The 15,023-nt window shown below is 41.6% G+C and overlaps 1 protein-coding gene across 1 annotated transcript in view; it reads left to right on the top strand.

Annotated features, from left to right (window-relative positions):
• The window catches only part of LOC116040698 (kelch domain-containing protein 8B), a 173,465-nt gene that overhangs the window by 19,303 nt on the left and 139,139 nt on the right, over positions 1 to 15,023 (top strand). Inside the window, exon 2 of the mRNA XM_031286261.2 lies at positions 11,787 to 13,233. Coding sequence (XP_031142121.1) covers positions 12,843 to 13,233 — 391 coding nt within the window. The 5' untranslated portion in view covers positions 11,787 to 12,842. The remainder of the gene's footprint in view (positions 1 to 11,786; positions 13,234 to 15,023) is intronic.

Genomic DNA, 15,023 nt, shown 5'->3' with positions numbered 1-15,023 from the left:
GGTAATTATGATAATTAAACTCAACTTTGTGACACTAAATCTGGTCGCTGCAAAATCCGGTGTTTGTCAAAAGCAATACAATCAACATACTTGCTATTAAAAAATCCCAGCTATATTGCCTTAAAATGGTGACAGGGAAATAAAAGATGGTTGTGTATTGTGCAACAGTGGATTATCGAAAATGTCTGTTGCAGTGTTGAAACATTTGTAGAGCAAGAATATGACAAACAAATAACTCTCCTTCCCTTCCTAAAAGAGATCTAAAATTGCTCTTCAGAAACTTTTGGATTTACTGTGTAACCATTTTCTGATTTGGGGTGTTAAGTTAAAATGAAATTCCACTGCATTTCCTTCAGTCAAACTGCCATATTTCTTTAGTGCAGCATCACAAAGATGTGGAACAAATTACATAATATTTCAAGCACAGTCCGTAGTGCAAGTGTACTTTTTTTTTTTTTTTTGGGCATTTCTGCCTTTATTGGATAGGAAAGCTGAGATATGAAAGGAGAGAGGGGGAAGACATGCAGGAAAACTGTCACAGGTCGGATTCGAACCCTGGACCTTCTGCGTCGAGGAATAAACCTCTACATATGTGCGCCCGCTCTACCAACTTGGCAAGAGAGTTTAATTCCTATTCTATATAAAACCTTTGATCTGCTTAATTTCTCTTATAAATAAAATTGACCATTAAAAGTGCGATTAGCTGCTGCAGCGGTCTGTAGTTCTGTAGGTGACATTTTGTAAGTATAAAGCAATGGGGCACTTGGTCTGTGATGGAGGAGCCACCTACTACATTGGAGTAAAGTGATGTTTCAGGAAATTGGCTTTCTAAATTCCCACCATTGTTCTTCCTCACCATTTTAAACGGCCAATATGACAATCAATCAATCAATCAATCAATCAATCAATCAATCAATCAATCAATCAATCAATCAACATTTATTTATATAGCACTTTACAGTAACCAGCAGGTATCCAAAGTGCTTCACATCAGAAACCAAGACTAAAACACACATCATATAACATATACTATAGAAAGAATGAAACATAGAAACAGTATAATCAAAAAAAAAAAAAAAAAAAAAAAAAAAAAAGGTTGTACCTACACCTTTCATTATAAGGATATATTAAATTACATATCAGTTATATCAGTCAGCTGTTACGATACAAACAGAAACTGGAAGATGACAGTAAAAGAGCTGAGAAATAGAAAAAGGGAAATCTCAAGGGAGTAATGAACCAAGAGAGCAGGATTTGGAAGTCGGGGAACCAGAACACAATGCACATCAGATTTAAATTATGAATGACAAGCAGCATCAAACTTTAAGTGTGGATCTGGGATGCAGCAAGCAGCAGGGATGGAGGAGGAGAGGAGGAGAGTAGAGGGAACAGTGAAAAAGCTCCCTTGAACTATTTTTGGGTTTGGGGTGGACTTGGATTTCAGCGTGTTGTTCCATGCATTAGAAAACAGCCTCCACTGCAAAATAGCCGAGAGGAAATAAAAGGCGTATTCACAGCAGAGCATCGCTGTGATTATGCGCCTGTCTTGACGCACTTCACAGTTTCTGCATGGTGAGCCTCTCTAGCTCTGAGTTGTCGGAAATGAAACATAAACATACTTGACCTTTTTCTTGCACAAGATGTCTCAAGAGCTTGGCACACATCTTATTCAGAGATGAGATCTGCTCATGTATCAGCTGACAAGTCAATTGACTTTCAGGTATTATATATAATGCTTCTCTATTAACCACATCTTAGACATATCTTATGCACTGCAGCTACAAAGCTTCGGCGCATTAGCGTGACTAACATTGCGTGAACATAATTGAAGGTAACAGAATAATCAGTGTTCTGTCTGTGTCTGATGGCTATCTTTAATGTGTTCTTACCCGACGCAGATAATATAAGTTTTGCTCTGCATATAACAGGAACAATGTCATTAACACATGGAGAGATGGGCGACAATACAACGAAACATTGTCATGTGCTGTTTTTTGTCTCTTAAATACAGAGCAAGCCTAGCTATTATAGTATATTATCATAGATGAGAAGTGTCACTCATCCTCCTTTTCTTGTTGCTGTCATTGGATGTCAAGTTTGAATGAATGAGGACTAACACGTAATTTGTAAACTAATTTGAACACAACCCATGCCTAATCCTAAATGGACGTTACATTGTAAAGTTGACATGGCCTTTTTAATCAAAGAACCAGATATTTTCTATCGCAGTTGTTCATCTTTTGTACTGATCATTTAATCGTGAGAGTTGTCAAAGTTACAATGGGGGGAAAATGATTGGGACACTACTTCCAGAACATGGAGCACCCTTACCGGCAATTTCCACTGGATGCGGAACATCTGCGGAACGTCTCCAGAACATCGACGGAGTCATTAGGTTTCCATTAAAGTCAGTGTGTGTATTTCCACTGACTGCAGAACGTCTGTGTCCCTACTCCGTCCCAGCTCCGTCAGTCCGCAGCCCTCTGGAGCAGATACGCAGAGCTTCTATTTTTGACGGACGACGGAGAGCTCCGCAGCAATTCAGCACAATTCAGATAGTGCGGGACAGGAAGTCGGGCACAGAAACAAAATAAAACATCCGGTTACTTTTCAAAATAAAATACACCGCGCTCACGGCGGGTCATATTTTCCTGCACTACACCTTGAAAACACAGCACAGAGTTGTTTCCCCTCTACTCCTCTGGATGGAAACAAACTGTTGTTGGATTTGTGGTTCTGTTTATAGAAACTACATCCTGTTATATCGCGCGAACATACGTGAATTCGTGAGATCTCGTGGTCGGCTGGCCGCAGCCGTTACGCAACAAATCCGAACCTGGTGGGTATTGACGGACGGCGGAGCACGCAGCCGTTCCGCAGCGGAGCCGGTTCGCAGACGTTCTGCATCCTGTGGAAATCCACAGTTAATAGTCCACCCACTTCACAGCTCTATTGTGACATGCTGAAATATACCTTTTTAGGTTAAGCTTGTCAGGATGAAAAATCAAAGCACAGAGCGGAATGGCAGCGAAGCGCAAACCAAGAAACTCCAAAGACATACACACTGGAGACACGCTTGCTAAATTGCAAACTTTGCTAACTTGAAGTAGATACTTTTCATGAAATGGTGTCATACATCAATACTCTTTTACTGTTGAAGATGCAGCTGTCATCCGTGCTGTGTGAGACTGATTTGCATATCTTTAATATACAAACCTTGTTCTTTTGTTTTCTTTATTGATTTCAACTGACAAGCCATCGCTCCCTCAAGCGGAAATAACAGCTGATACCTTTGAAATGAGATTTTGTTATTGACATTCTGTACTGATTGTCAGCAAGGGGGGGCTGCATGCATGTGCTGCATTTGTCACTCAAAGCCTGAAAGTATTTCAGGAGCTCAGCTGCCTCTTACAGCATCCACAGTGTTATTTCTGAATTTACTTACTCAGTGATTGATATTCACACCATTCACTAGGCAGTAATTAAAGATTCACCTTGATTCCCATTAGAATGTGAGGAAATTCAATTGATGACATGACCGGGGTAAAGATGCCAATCAAACCACTGGGAGCATTTCTTACCAGCGTTTTGATTTTAAGCAATTATAATCCATCATTATCTCACCATAAGCATAATCTCTGTCATTCTTTCCCCCGAGGGCCCCTTTGTCATCTTCCTCCTCATCGTCTCCACAACTTCATCCACCATTACTTATTCACAGAATGCTAACGCTCAACATAAACATCTAATATGACTTAAAGACAGTAAATTTGAAAATACATTTTTACATCAACATGAGACACTGCGATTTTCATTGCCACTGTCCCAGATTTTGTCGAGGAGAATTCACTTGTTTTAGAGTGTGATCTCATCAACTCATCGGCTAAGTTAAATTGTCTTTTTTAATATGTCCAAATTAGCAGGACCGAACTCTCTCGCTCTGAGCCATTCCCACGATTTAATATGCAATTAAAGCAAATGTATGTTGTTAGCATTTTTCACAACAGATTAAAGAGACTGCTGACATAATTGGAGACAAAAAAAACAGTCATGATGGTTTTGAATGTAAGAGACATAAGGGACAGAAAAATAGATGATTTTGCTCCTGTTGCAAAGTTCTCCAAATGCTAATGGATGCATATTGATGTCTGTTTTGTCTCAATAGCAGCCAGCTGCTTTTGCCTCAGTAAGTGCAATCCATTTGGTTGATTGTTATATAAATTAAATGGCAAAAACACAGTGCCAAACAGGTGTTACTCCTTGCCATCTCCATGGTTGTTGTAGTGTCAGTTGTTTGACACAAGCATTTCTTTTAATTTATTTTTTTACCTGAAAGCCGACACCACAGGTGTCATTTGTGTGTTTGAAAAGTGCAGCTTTTTTGTTACTGCCCTTCCTGTTAGCCAGAGCACAATCTTTTGGGAACCTGGCATTAACAAATTGTGTGGAGACCATAGGTGGAGACTTTATCAAAACTGGGAAAGTAATTGTTAGTTAGTTAGTTCTTAATACTAATTAAGGCCCGGATGCACAGAGCCGATAATCGGCCGTTGGACAGTCTGGCGAGGTCAGTGACTCGACTCTGTTTCTCGGTGTGTTCCATGTCGTCGTCCGTCCGAGGGGCCGTCGTCCTTCATTTTGGCCAATTTGACTTGTATAATCGGCGGGGCGGGCACTGCCGGCAGTCGGACTCAAATGACCCATCTGATTGGTAGAGTGCTAACCCGGAAACGGGGAGCAGAATGAGCGTGACTAGAGTCTCTCAAAATCTGACGGAAATCTTTTAAACTGACCTTTGTTGATCTGAAATGAAGACAGATTCAGCGACTGCATGGCCTATTTCTCGCTTAAAATGTTTTCAGAAACACGTTTCGGTGAACTATTTTAGTACAATATGAGATCGTATTCTGAACAAGCCGCCATGCATGACAGTCTGTCTTTGAATTTCCGGAGAAACCAGACCCATGTGACGCGTTCGTCCAATCAGCTGCCGGTTTTCATTTTTGGGCGACAATACAGGTTAGCGCCACCTGCTGTTATGGAGACGTATTACGTCTCGTCGCTTTGCTGTGTTCCGAGGCATTTTTTGACCAATTTGGGGAGACTGATCAGCCCAACTGCCTTTTCTGCCGAAGTTTGGCTGTCGGCTCTGTGTGTCCGGGCCTTAACACTATTCTCTGACCAGGACCACGAAAAGCTGGAGGGTGGAGATGAGGACGGGAACCTGCCCACGACTGCTGCTGATGATGCTAACATTGCTAGATGATATTAGCATTGTTTTGTTACAACGATTTCTAAGTGCATGATCATTTTTCCTCTGTTGCCCATTCAGGGTTTCTGCAGGGTCTTAAAAAGTCAAAAAAAAAAATTCTAATTTTAGGCCTTATAAAGTCTTAAATTCGCTAAAGTGTTCTAGGTCTTAAATAATTTTCCTACATCCATGTAACCCTACCTCTAATGCTGGTGTTGAAGTAGAAATTGAAGATTTTTAACCAAGCAGCAACCTCCGGTGATTTTGATATAGCTTGTCAACTCTTTTAAAGCATTATTGAGTTCCAAATGATGTTTATGCAAATTAGCCGTTTCAAAAGCTACAGGGAGCTGGTCCTTATTGTAAAATAAGCCATTTGGATAAATTTGGTTTGAATAGTCTTAACACTCAATGGTGACTTCCAGATATGTTCTTATTTTAATCTTGAAAAATGGCTAGTATTTGACTTATTTATTTCTTTATAAATCAGCAGTTCCAGCTGTCCCTATCGTCATCAGTTGCATCAGCTTAATGGCTTCGTAGACATATACTGAAAGTATCCCCAGGAGGCTTTTGGCAGTATACCACTGATGTTCCTGTTGTCTCATGGGAGAACTCCCAGCAGATGATTACAGTACATTTCCTATGTTAGTAGAGACCCTTGGGCCAACTTCTACATAGTCCCTCTCTACAGTTATGCTCTATTTCAGGAGGCAAGTCCCAGGATAACAGTAAAAGTGCTATTTTGGTTCTATGCTAAGAAAAGACTTAGGAGTTCCTGCTATAGTCTATCACTGCCAGTGAAGCTATACAGGAAATACCTAATCATGTATTACGTTGGTCATTTTGGAAAACGGTTTCAATTTGATAGATTTGAACATTTACACATTTTCTAGGTCAAATTAAACTTCAGGATCCCTAAAGAGTGATACAGCAGTAAATATTCTCAATTTTCCCCTTCTACTAGGTGGTTGATTCCCTGCACTGTGCGGTTATTGTGTTTTTGGCTTAATGTATTAGGCTGTCAGCATGTATTGCTAGTAGGGACAGAGCACCCCAGGGAGTCTTGGTCATAGTCACATCTGCCATTCACGCTCTAACACGGCACCATTCACAGCTGATAACCAGAAAGTATAATAATCTCTAGCAGCTGAGCATTGGGACAACGGTGTGTACTCTGCCTGGTATTATATAATAAAACGCTCAATTAGATCCTTAAATGAAACACCTACAATATTTTCAACACAAGCAATTTATAGATTCATCATGGCCTTTAAGTCACCTATTTTTGGCATCATCAGGGGGGATCATTATAAGGGAGGAGAGGTAGAAAGACCGAGAGGAAAGAGATGCTATTTTTTCCAGAGAACGAACTGTGAACTGAAAAATACATTTGCATCCTTTTGAGTTTGCCATGCCTGCTTATCTCCATAGTACACTCACTGGAAGTAATAGAGATCAACAGGAAAGACTGATGTATGTTTCTTCTCCTCAGAGGTGTGAGGATGTGGGTGCACTATTTATGATATGACAAGCTTAAGATGTTATATTTAGCAGCAAGACTTAACCCGCATATTGTACATCAAATGTTACTACGCTGCCATGAATATTTCCTAATCCAATGAAAGCATGTTTGTGGCAGAATCTTCGGATTGTAACAAAGCAGTAGGCTTGTCTCCCAAAATCACAGAACACTGATAAATAATAGAACTGAAAAGTCAGTCGTCTCACTCATGTGTTGTTCGATGTATTTTTCCATTGCCATTTCCTCCTGCCTCCAGTCTTTAAAGTGAGTTAGGCTAATTGTCTGTTGGCTCTTTATGTTAGTTATGTTCAGGGCTTTAAATGAACTCTTTTGATCACCAGCCAACATGGCTAGTAGATTTTTAAAGTTACCAGCCAATCAGATTTTCCACTAGCCAAATTTTGTTTTTCCTAATTAACTTTACTTTAATTTCAGCTCCTCTGATTTGTTGCGTGCCATTCCGTTTGTCTTCCCCGTTTCAGCGTAGCTCCTAATCGAAACCGTGCACGCTAGGCACATAGCCAATGGTAATATGAAACACCAGGACATAGTGTTCATGGGAAATGTAAGAATAGTACTACAAGCACTGTTGCCAGATAAAGATGAAGTTTTCCAAGCTAAACACACACACACACACACCAAATTTCATGGCAGAAAACAGACCAATCTGGAAACACTGACTTGTTTTCTGCAGCCTGCCATTCACACAAACACAGTGTTGTTCTCTTCATTCATCACCGGCCAAATTAGCTAGTAAGTTTACAATGTTGCCCGCCGAAGTTCATTTTATTAGTTAGTAAAAGTTCATTACCCGCATTTGGGGGGTTGGCGGGTGTCAATTTAAAGCCCTGGTTATGTTCTTATCTAACTCTTGGCAAGTAAATTGAATAAAAGTATTTCCAATTTGTGGTCAGGATTTAGTAATTGCAATGTCACATTTATATAATTTGAGAATAATAATAAGTCATTCAAACTAAAGGTGCTTTTTGAACTTTCCCTTGGAACTAGGAACCTTCTCAGGAACTCGTTGCCCTTCGACCTCAGGGACCAGGGTGTAATTTGAGTTCTGGGGGCTAGTAGTACCTTGTTCTGAAAATTTAGGAATCTTCACGTTGGTGTTTGCAGGGATAGCCGTAGCTGATTTTTCTAACACACAGACACACATGCAACACACTTGCTAACACATGCTACTTCAACTCGCCGACATTCTTTTTTTTAAAGATTATTTTTGGGCATTTCCACCTTTAATGGATAGGAAAACTGAGACATGAAAGGGGGGAGAGATGCAGGTAACCGTCGCAGGTCAGACTTGAACCCTGGACCTTCTGTGTCGAGGGATAAACCTCTATATATGTGCGCCCTCTCTACCAACTGAGCTAACCGGCCACACTCGTCATCATTCTTCATTAATGAAACAGGGAAGTACTCTCGTATCGTTTATGACCATTTTAGGACGAGGGGAGAACATTTGTCTTTGTTTGATAACAAAAGTAAATGTACACTTTGCTGTCGGCTTCCCATTTCATTTAAAAAAAAACGGAGAGAAAAAGAGAGAGATCGGGGAAGCCAGCGCCACACCGAACTGCAGGCTGCAGACGTGTGTCTCAGGAGAGAGAGAGAGAGAGAGAGAGAGAGAGAGAGAGAGAGAGAGAGAGAGAGAGAGAGAGAGCTTTGAATGAGAGAAATAAAACCTTATTTTATAATGGTTTCTTAGCAGTTAAGATCTAAAGCACAGTGAGACAAGATCTATTTTGTGTTTTTATTAGATGAAACGGGTTTGGCACAATGAACAGTTTGTTTACCCCAGTGACCACCACCAGCCCTCATTCTGTCATGTTCCTTTATATGTCAGCGGACTAATTTGCCTTATTTTCCCGGGTCTTTAGACTGCGGTGGAAACATACATCATTGGGCTGAAGGAACCTTCTAGTTTCTTCCAAATAGTTCTGGAGGACTTAAAAAGACTGCAGACTTAGTGTCAAAAAGCGGATTTACTTATTTTAAATCTAGGCTACAAATAGATATGTTTTTCTCTTCTATGAGACTCACCAGGCTTCATAGTGATGCTGCGTATGTAAAGATCAAATATGTTACAATGTTTTAGAACAAATGCAAACTTCCTGATGCATCTTTGAGAAAATAATTAGTTTCATATTCTTTCAAAACAGGAAACAAGAAAGGGTATTAGCCAATTCCCAAACTTAATGTGCATAATACTCTGGCTTTTGTGAAACTGTTTCCTTCTAGCTAATAACGGCAAGTACATGGAACCTGTGATGGTTCCAGAAATGGTTGCAACGAGATTTGCGGTGCGGCTGCAATGTGTTCCCTGCACATTGTTTTTTTCTTGTTCAACCCAGAGCTGGGGACTCATCATAAGGGGATTATACTGGTTGGTCATCCACAGCTGCATCTTTGATTTGCCTTTCTTTTGGCGCTTTTACCAGCAGCAGCATACTGTTCATACCACCCACTCACACAAGGGAGTTGTCTGTATTAGCAGCTTATGTTGAAAGACAAAGTATGAGCGTGTCAGCGGAACAGACATAAGCTACAGTCAGTACACACATCTTAGGAGATACAGTAAAGGATATATGACAATATATGAATGTCATGCAATCTTCAGTTTACATGCACAGTCAAATGTATGCATACAGTATATCCAAGAGCCATTTGTGAACATGTTTTCCTCACACTGGGCCTCATGCGAGGACATGTTAGTATTTATCCTATCCCCTCGTAGGAGTGTTTAAAGACAAACTCACCAAACTCTTAACTGCACAACTTTCCGGAAATTGCTTGTGTCAATTTGAAGAATACCCCCTGTTCATGAGACCTGATCATTTGCATAATGAGCACCCCCCGCATTGCTATTTAAGGCTACCTGTTGCTTTCTATTTGTTGGCAAGTTCATTCACAAAAATATCACCCAAGAGTAGTGGCGTGCGATACTGCAATATTTGGGATCGATCCGATGCCAAGTAAATACAGCGCCATTATCGCCGATACCGATACATTACCGATACATTACCGATACTTTTGAATAATTAGGTGAATGAATTTTTATGACCTTTATTACCTTTTTAAGTGTTTTTGTGGAGTTAAATCCCAGGACATAATTTTCCTATGCTTGTAAAAATTTGTTGTGTTACCACTGTATCTTACTAGCCTGGCTCCGCCCTCCTACGTACTTACGCTCAATTTTCATTTACCTTTAGTACTACGTCTGGGTTCGCGGTATAGTCTTGGGTTTTCTCCAGCCAAATTTTTGGCGGTCCAATCAGGGAACAGAGGGAGTGGCTGAGAACGATGATCCGTTGTGGCAACGCTGCCAAATATCCAGAAGTTAAAGCCCGAGCAAGAACAATCTTTGCTGAGTTGTGTTAGTGGCCATGATGTTGTTGACAAAGTGTGCCTGTTCTGCGCTGTGACAGGAGCGTCACTTTAAAGCAGCATTACACTGGTATTGATCAATATCAATACCAACGTTGGTACCAATATATTCGATATTTGGATCGATCCGCCCACCGCTACCGAAGAGTAAAAGAACTGTACACTCCTATTGTTGGAAACCAACAAACAAAAACAAATTTAGCAGTGTCATTATTCGCATTAGGGACCTAAAACAATTAGAAAATGATAATAAAGCAGAGAATTGCCTGTGAAACAAAGGTTTGACATGACGTTAGAAGCTGTTTTTTTCAAGCAAAGTAGGCGTGACATTGCTCTACTAAAGCTACTGAACTGTATAAATTACAGAGTGAAAAAGTGTCTATACACCTCTGTCAGGTAGTTTGATGATCCTGAGCTTCTTAGCATTGTTCTTAAATCTTTTCTCCGCTGTAGACACACATTGATGTTGAAATCATTAATTAATATGCAAATACATCTACAAATACATACATGCAGGTATGGACATACACTAACCTTTCTGCTGTCTGTCGTCCCCATTTCTCTTTCCCTCTCACTTGTAAAAGGTCAGCGTGTCCACAGGGCTCAGGCCACTACAGTAATTGGGACCATGAAGAAGGCATCATTAATTATGAATATATAGTTTTTATATATGTATAATGTAGAGTGTGAGCTGCAAGATTAGGGACAGCAGAGGAGAAACTGAGGAACAGAGATATAGGCTATTGTGTCACTTTATCTCACTCCTGCTAAATGTCACTTCTTTCCCTGTCAGTCCTCAGGTCACAGTGTGCTTGCCTTCTGCTGTGTCTACTGTATGACACACACACACACACACACACACACACACACACACACGCACACACACACACACACACACACACACACACACACACACACACACACACACACACACACACACACACACACACACACACACAGCCAGACATCTCACTTCTGTCAACAGTATAAATGTGATTCTGATCACAACATACATTGTAATTTGAATGTGGCACTAGTATGTTGCTACCTGACAGGATTACTTTTTATTCTGAGTTAGTCAGAAGCAGACAGACTCAGAACACGCTCTGAAATCAGCCAAGGGACGTGACTTCCACCTATACTTCACAGATTTTGTTCGACAAAAATGTAATCAATCAACACAATTCAAATCACAATTTCAGTATAAAAACGATAAAACAATCTGCTGTACTAATTGATAGTTGTTTTTTTTTACATGGATAAGGGAGACTGTACAGGTTCAGTTGATCAAGTTGCCTTGCAAACTGAACAGAATTTGTAACTAATTGGGTAGTTACAAATATGGAACTCATCTCCTTGGTATTATGTAACAGCATCTCCTTGATATTATGTAACAGCATACGTTGCATGGCAGCCACTTGGAGAGAGTGGGAGTGGGCGGGGCAGGAGCAGGGGATTAAGATGAAACCCACCTGCCCTTGATCACTTTCAGCCCAAACTGATATAATTGTCCCATAAATCCTAAATGATAACTTCCTCTTCATTTAAGATTTGTCATTCTAGCTCTTAATTTATACTCCAATCCCTCGTCTAATCCTGTGTTGTCTTTTTTTCCAGGTTGGAACCCACCAAGGGACCCTCATCCTCTCTGAAGCTACCACGAAGCTACGAGACACACAGTTCACAAGGCTCCGTGTCTGACAGCGAGTCATAGAACAACGCTCCAGGATTTGAAGTTCTAGTTTAATTAAGAGAAGATTTTTTTTTTTTTTTTTAAATGTAACAAGGTCTTGCAGTCATTACACTCCTGTAGAGTTTTCATTTAAAGACTTTGGTTCATTTATAAAAGGTTTTTTTCCCCCTGTAGGCTTTATCACCAGGGTGCAAATAGAACTGCTGAGCTGCAGCTGAGGGGGACTGGTAGCCCTGAATAATTCCCTTTTTGTTTAAAGGTATAAAAGTCTCTGCCATAAAGACTTTCTCTTGGATTATCAGTGCTCTAGTGAAGTTCAGTGTTCCTTAACTCTCTCTCTTCTCGGGTCTTTGATCCAGTGCCATCTCCTCCTCCACTCCTGACTTTGAGGTTTTTGTAGGATTAAGTATTAAACCCTAGGACACCCTCTTCAGGCTTTTCTTTTCTTTTTTTTTGCCCAGGAATATACTCAAGCCAAAACTTTAACCAAAATAACCTCCCAGCAGGATGCAGTGAAGGAGAGAAGAGGGCCGGAGAGAAAGGAATAGAGAGAATCGAAGGGCAGATGGCTTCGCTGCTCGAAAACACCAACAGCCAGATGAATAAAACATTTGAATAAAGAGGGAGTTGTGACATCTGGCTGAGGAGTGAGTTAGACACTCTCCTCATTCCCTCGCTCTTTCTTTTTCCCTTTTCTGTCCATCTTTCACACACTAGCATCCCTATCTTCTTCACCCCCCCTCCTTCTATCCATCTTTCACTTTTCCCTTGTCTCGTTCCCTCTGTGGACGCAGGGGTTCAGGTGGTCACTCAAACAGACAGAAACAAGCTTGTTCCTCCGCTTGTTTCTTCTGCTCTCGCTCAGTTTTGTTCCACCTTTGCGAGCCCCCCCCCCACCTCACTCCACCCTCTGCCTCTTCCTCTTCCTCTTCCCTGGCGTGGTGTGTGATGCTGTGTCCCCTCCTCTCTGTCCTGGAGACATGCCTGTGCAGGAGATGGCGGTGAGTCCTGTCAAGTCCCTGTACTGGGAGCCGTTCCCCCCCATGTCGCAGCGCCGCGTCTACTGCACTCCCGTCTACCACGAAGGCCTGCTCTACGTGTTGGGGGGCTGCAGCGAGACGGGCGCGCCCCTGGACAGCGTCGAGGTCCTGGATGTGGAGAGCCAGACGTGGAGCCAGCTGCCGCCGCTGCCCACTGCGCGGGCGGGGGCCTCGGCCGTGGCCTTGGGGGGCCAAGTGATGGTGCTCGGGGGCATGAACCAGCAGCAGACCCCGCTGGCGTCCGTGGAGATGTACCACCCCGACGAGGGCAAATGGGAGACGAAGGCCAGCCTGGGTCAGCCGTCCATGGGAGTCACCGCTGTGGAGAAAGGTAAGAAAGTTGGAATGCATGTGTGCAACGTTGCTTTTTATACCAAATGTGCAATGTTGTTAATAAAAAGTCCCGAAGGCGAGGGCACGCATTAAGTCTGTCGAGCTGATTATGAATATGACTTGGCCGTGATTGGACCGAGTTGGATCGGGTCTGTTTTAGTCTGAGTCAGTTGGTGAATAGGTTATGACATGTTTGATATTTGCGACTGATATAGGAGACCGATGACTTCACTTGTCGGACACCTGAGGGACACATATCGGTAAATAAGAGAAGAGTGGAGGAAAAGTTAGCTTTGTACATTTCTGAATTCCCAGAGTTAACTATGCCCGGCTTTGTAGGGTATGTAGTGCTTTCCATTACATCTTTCATCCTGTTCTTCACTTTAGCCTAAATGACAGATTTTCCTTGGATGACTAGGCTGATTGTTGGTGTTTGTGAGTCTCGAGGTGGGTGCTAGTGATCCCGAATATTAGTTATTCACATAGGCTTACACATTAGATGTGTACAATCTTTGTTTGACAGGTGTACTTGTTTGTAGTGCTTGGAGCGCTCTCATTCTAGATTTGTCAGTGCAAGACTATGCCTTCACCCCATCAATTACTGCCAAAAAGTTCATGCAGGCTCATTAAGAACTGATTAGGCTGCTGCTTTGACATTTTTTGTAAGACTTTGAAACAAAAACCGCAACAACAAACTCATGCCTCTGAAGTGGGGACGTTAACTAATTAGCTGTTCATTTTGGGAGAAGCCCCTCCAAGCTTTTCAGTGACTGTGAAGCTGCTAAAGTGTTTTGAGTGGAAGCTGTTCACTTGTGATTAAAGCTGAGTGCCGCCGAGATCGATTGCTACTTACAAAAATCATGTAGCTGGTGCTTAAAGAAGCATTTTGCTGCAGGGAAGTGGGTCTTTATGCAGTAGAATGGCAGAAACATGTTTTAAATTGTTGTGACATGGCCAGAGAAAACAGAGACAAGGCGCTGGTGGGTGTAATGCGAGCACATCACAGAATTATTATAGCAGCCGGCTGGTAACAAACAATCTTGTAGCTGAAACATGATTCCTAAAAAATTTTAGGCAAGACAAATGCAATACCCTATAACAGAATCTTGGTTAATATTTGATCAGCGCGGCCTAGTTTTATAGATTAATCTGAGTGTTTACAGCCTGGCGCCTATTTTTACACAGTCTCACAGTTTCTGAAAACATTTTAAGTTGGAAATATGCAATACAGGAACAGAATCTTTGTCTATATTTGATGAGTGCTGTCTAGTTTTACAGTTTAATCTGAGTTCGGTCTGAGATGCAAAATGCGTCATCTGTGAGATGCGTGCGCCCAGATCTCCGTGCTCGGAGATCTGGGCACTGGTAAGATGGAGGTCAGTTTACCATAGTTCATTGACACATACTACTAACAGTTTTATGATACACAGCTGGTTGATAAAGTGTGCCTTTAACTTGGGTTAAGCAGTCCCAAGATTTTGCTAATGTAAATGGTAATTAGGTTGTGCGTTTGTACAAGTCTACTGTGATATCTCTGTCTGCTTTAAGCCGAATGTCAAACATAGCTCTTGTGGAAGAGCCAGTCGTCACACAGGCTACCTCCACTGAATAAACAGACTGGACGTAATTCTCATTCCCCAAGCGAGTGCAGGCTGTCTGAGGTTGTGTATGTTGGCCAGAGGAAGGGAGAGTCGTAAGAAAGCGAGGAAGAGAGAAGAGCGGGAGGAAGGAAACAGAAAAATGAAGCGATCACAGGCCATAATAGGGAAAAAGATGCACCATGATATA

The sequence above is a fragment of the Sander lucioperca genome, chromosome 12, assembly GCF_008315115.2.
Source record: "Sander lucioperca isolate FBNREF2018 chromosome 12, SLUC_FBN_1.2, whole genome shotgun sequence".
Taxonomy (NCBI): Eukaryota; Metazoa; Chordata; class Actinopteri; order Perciformes; family Percidae; genus Sander; species Sander lucioperca.
This window is presented reverse-complemented; position numbering and strand designations above follow the sequence as displayed.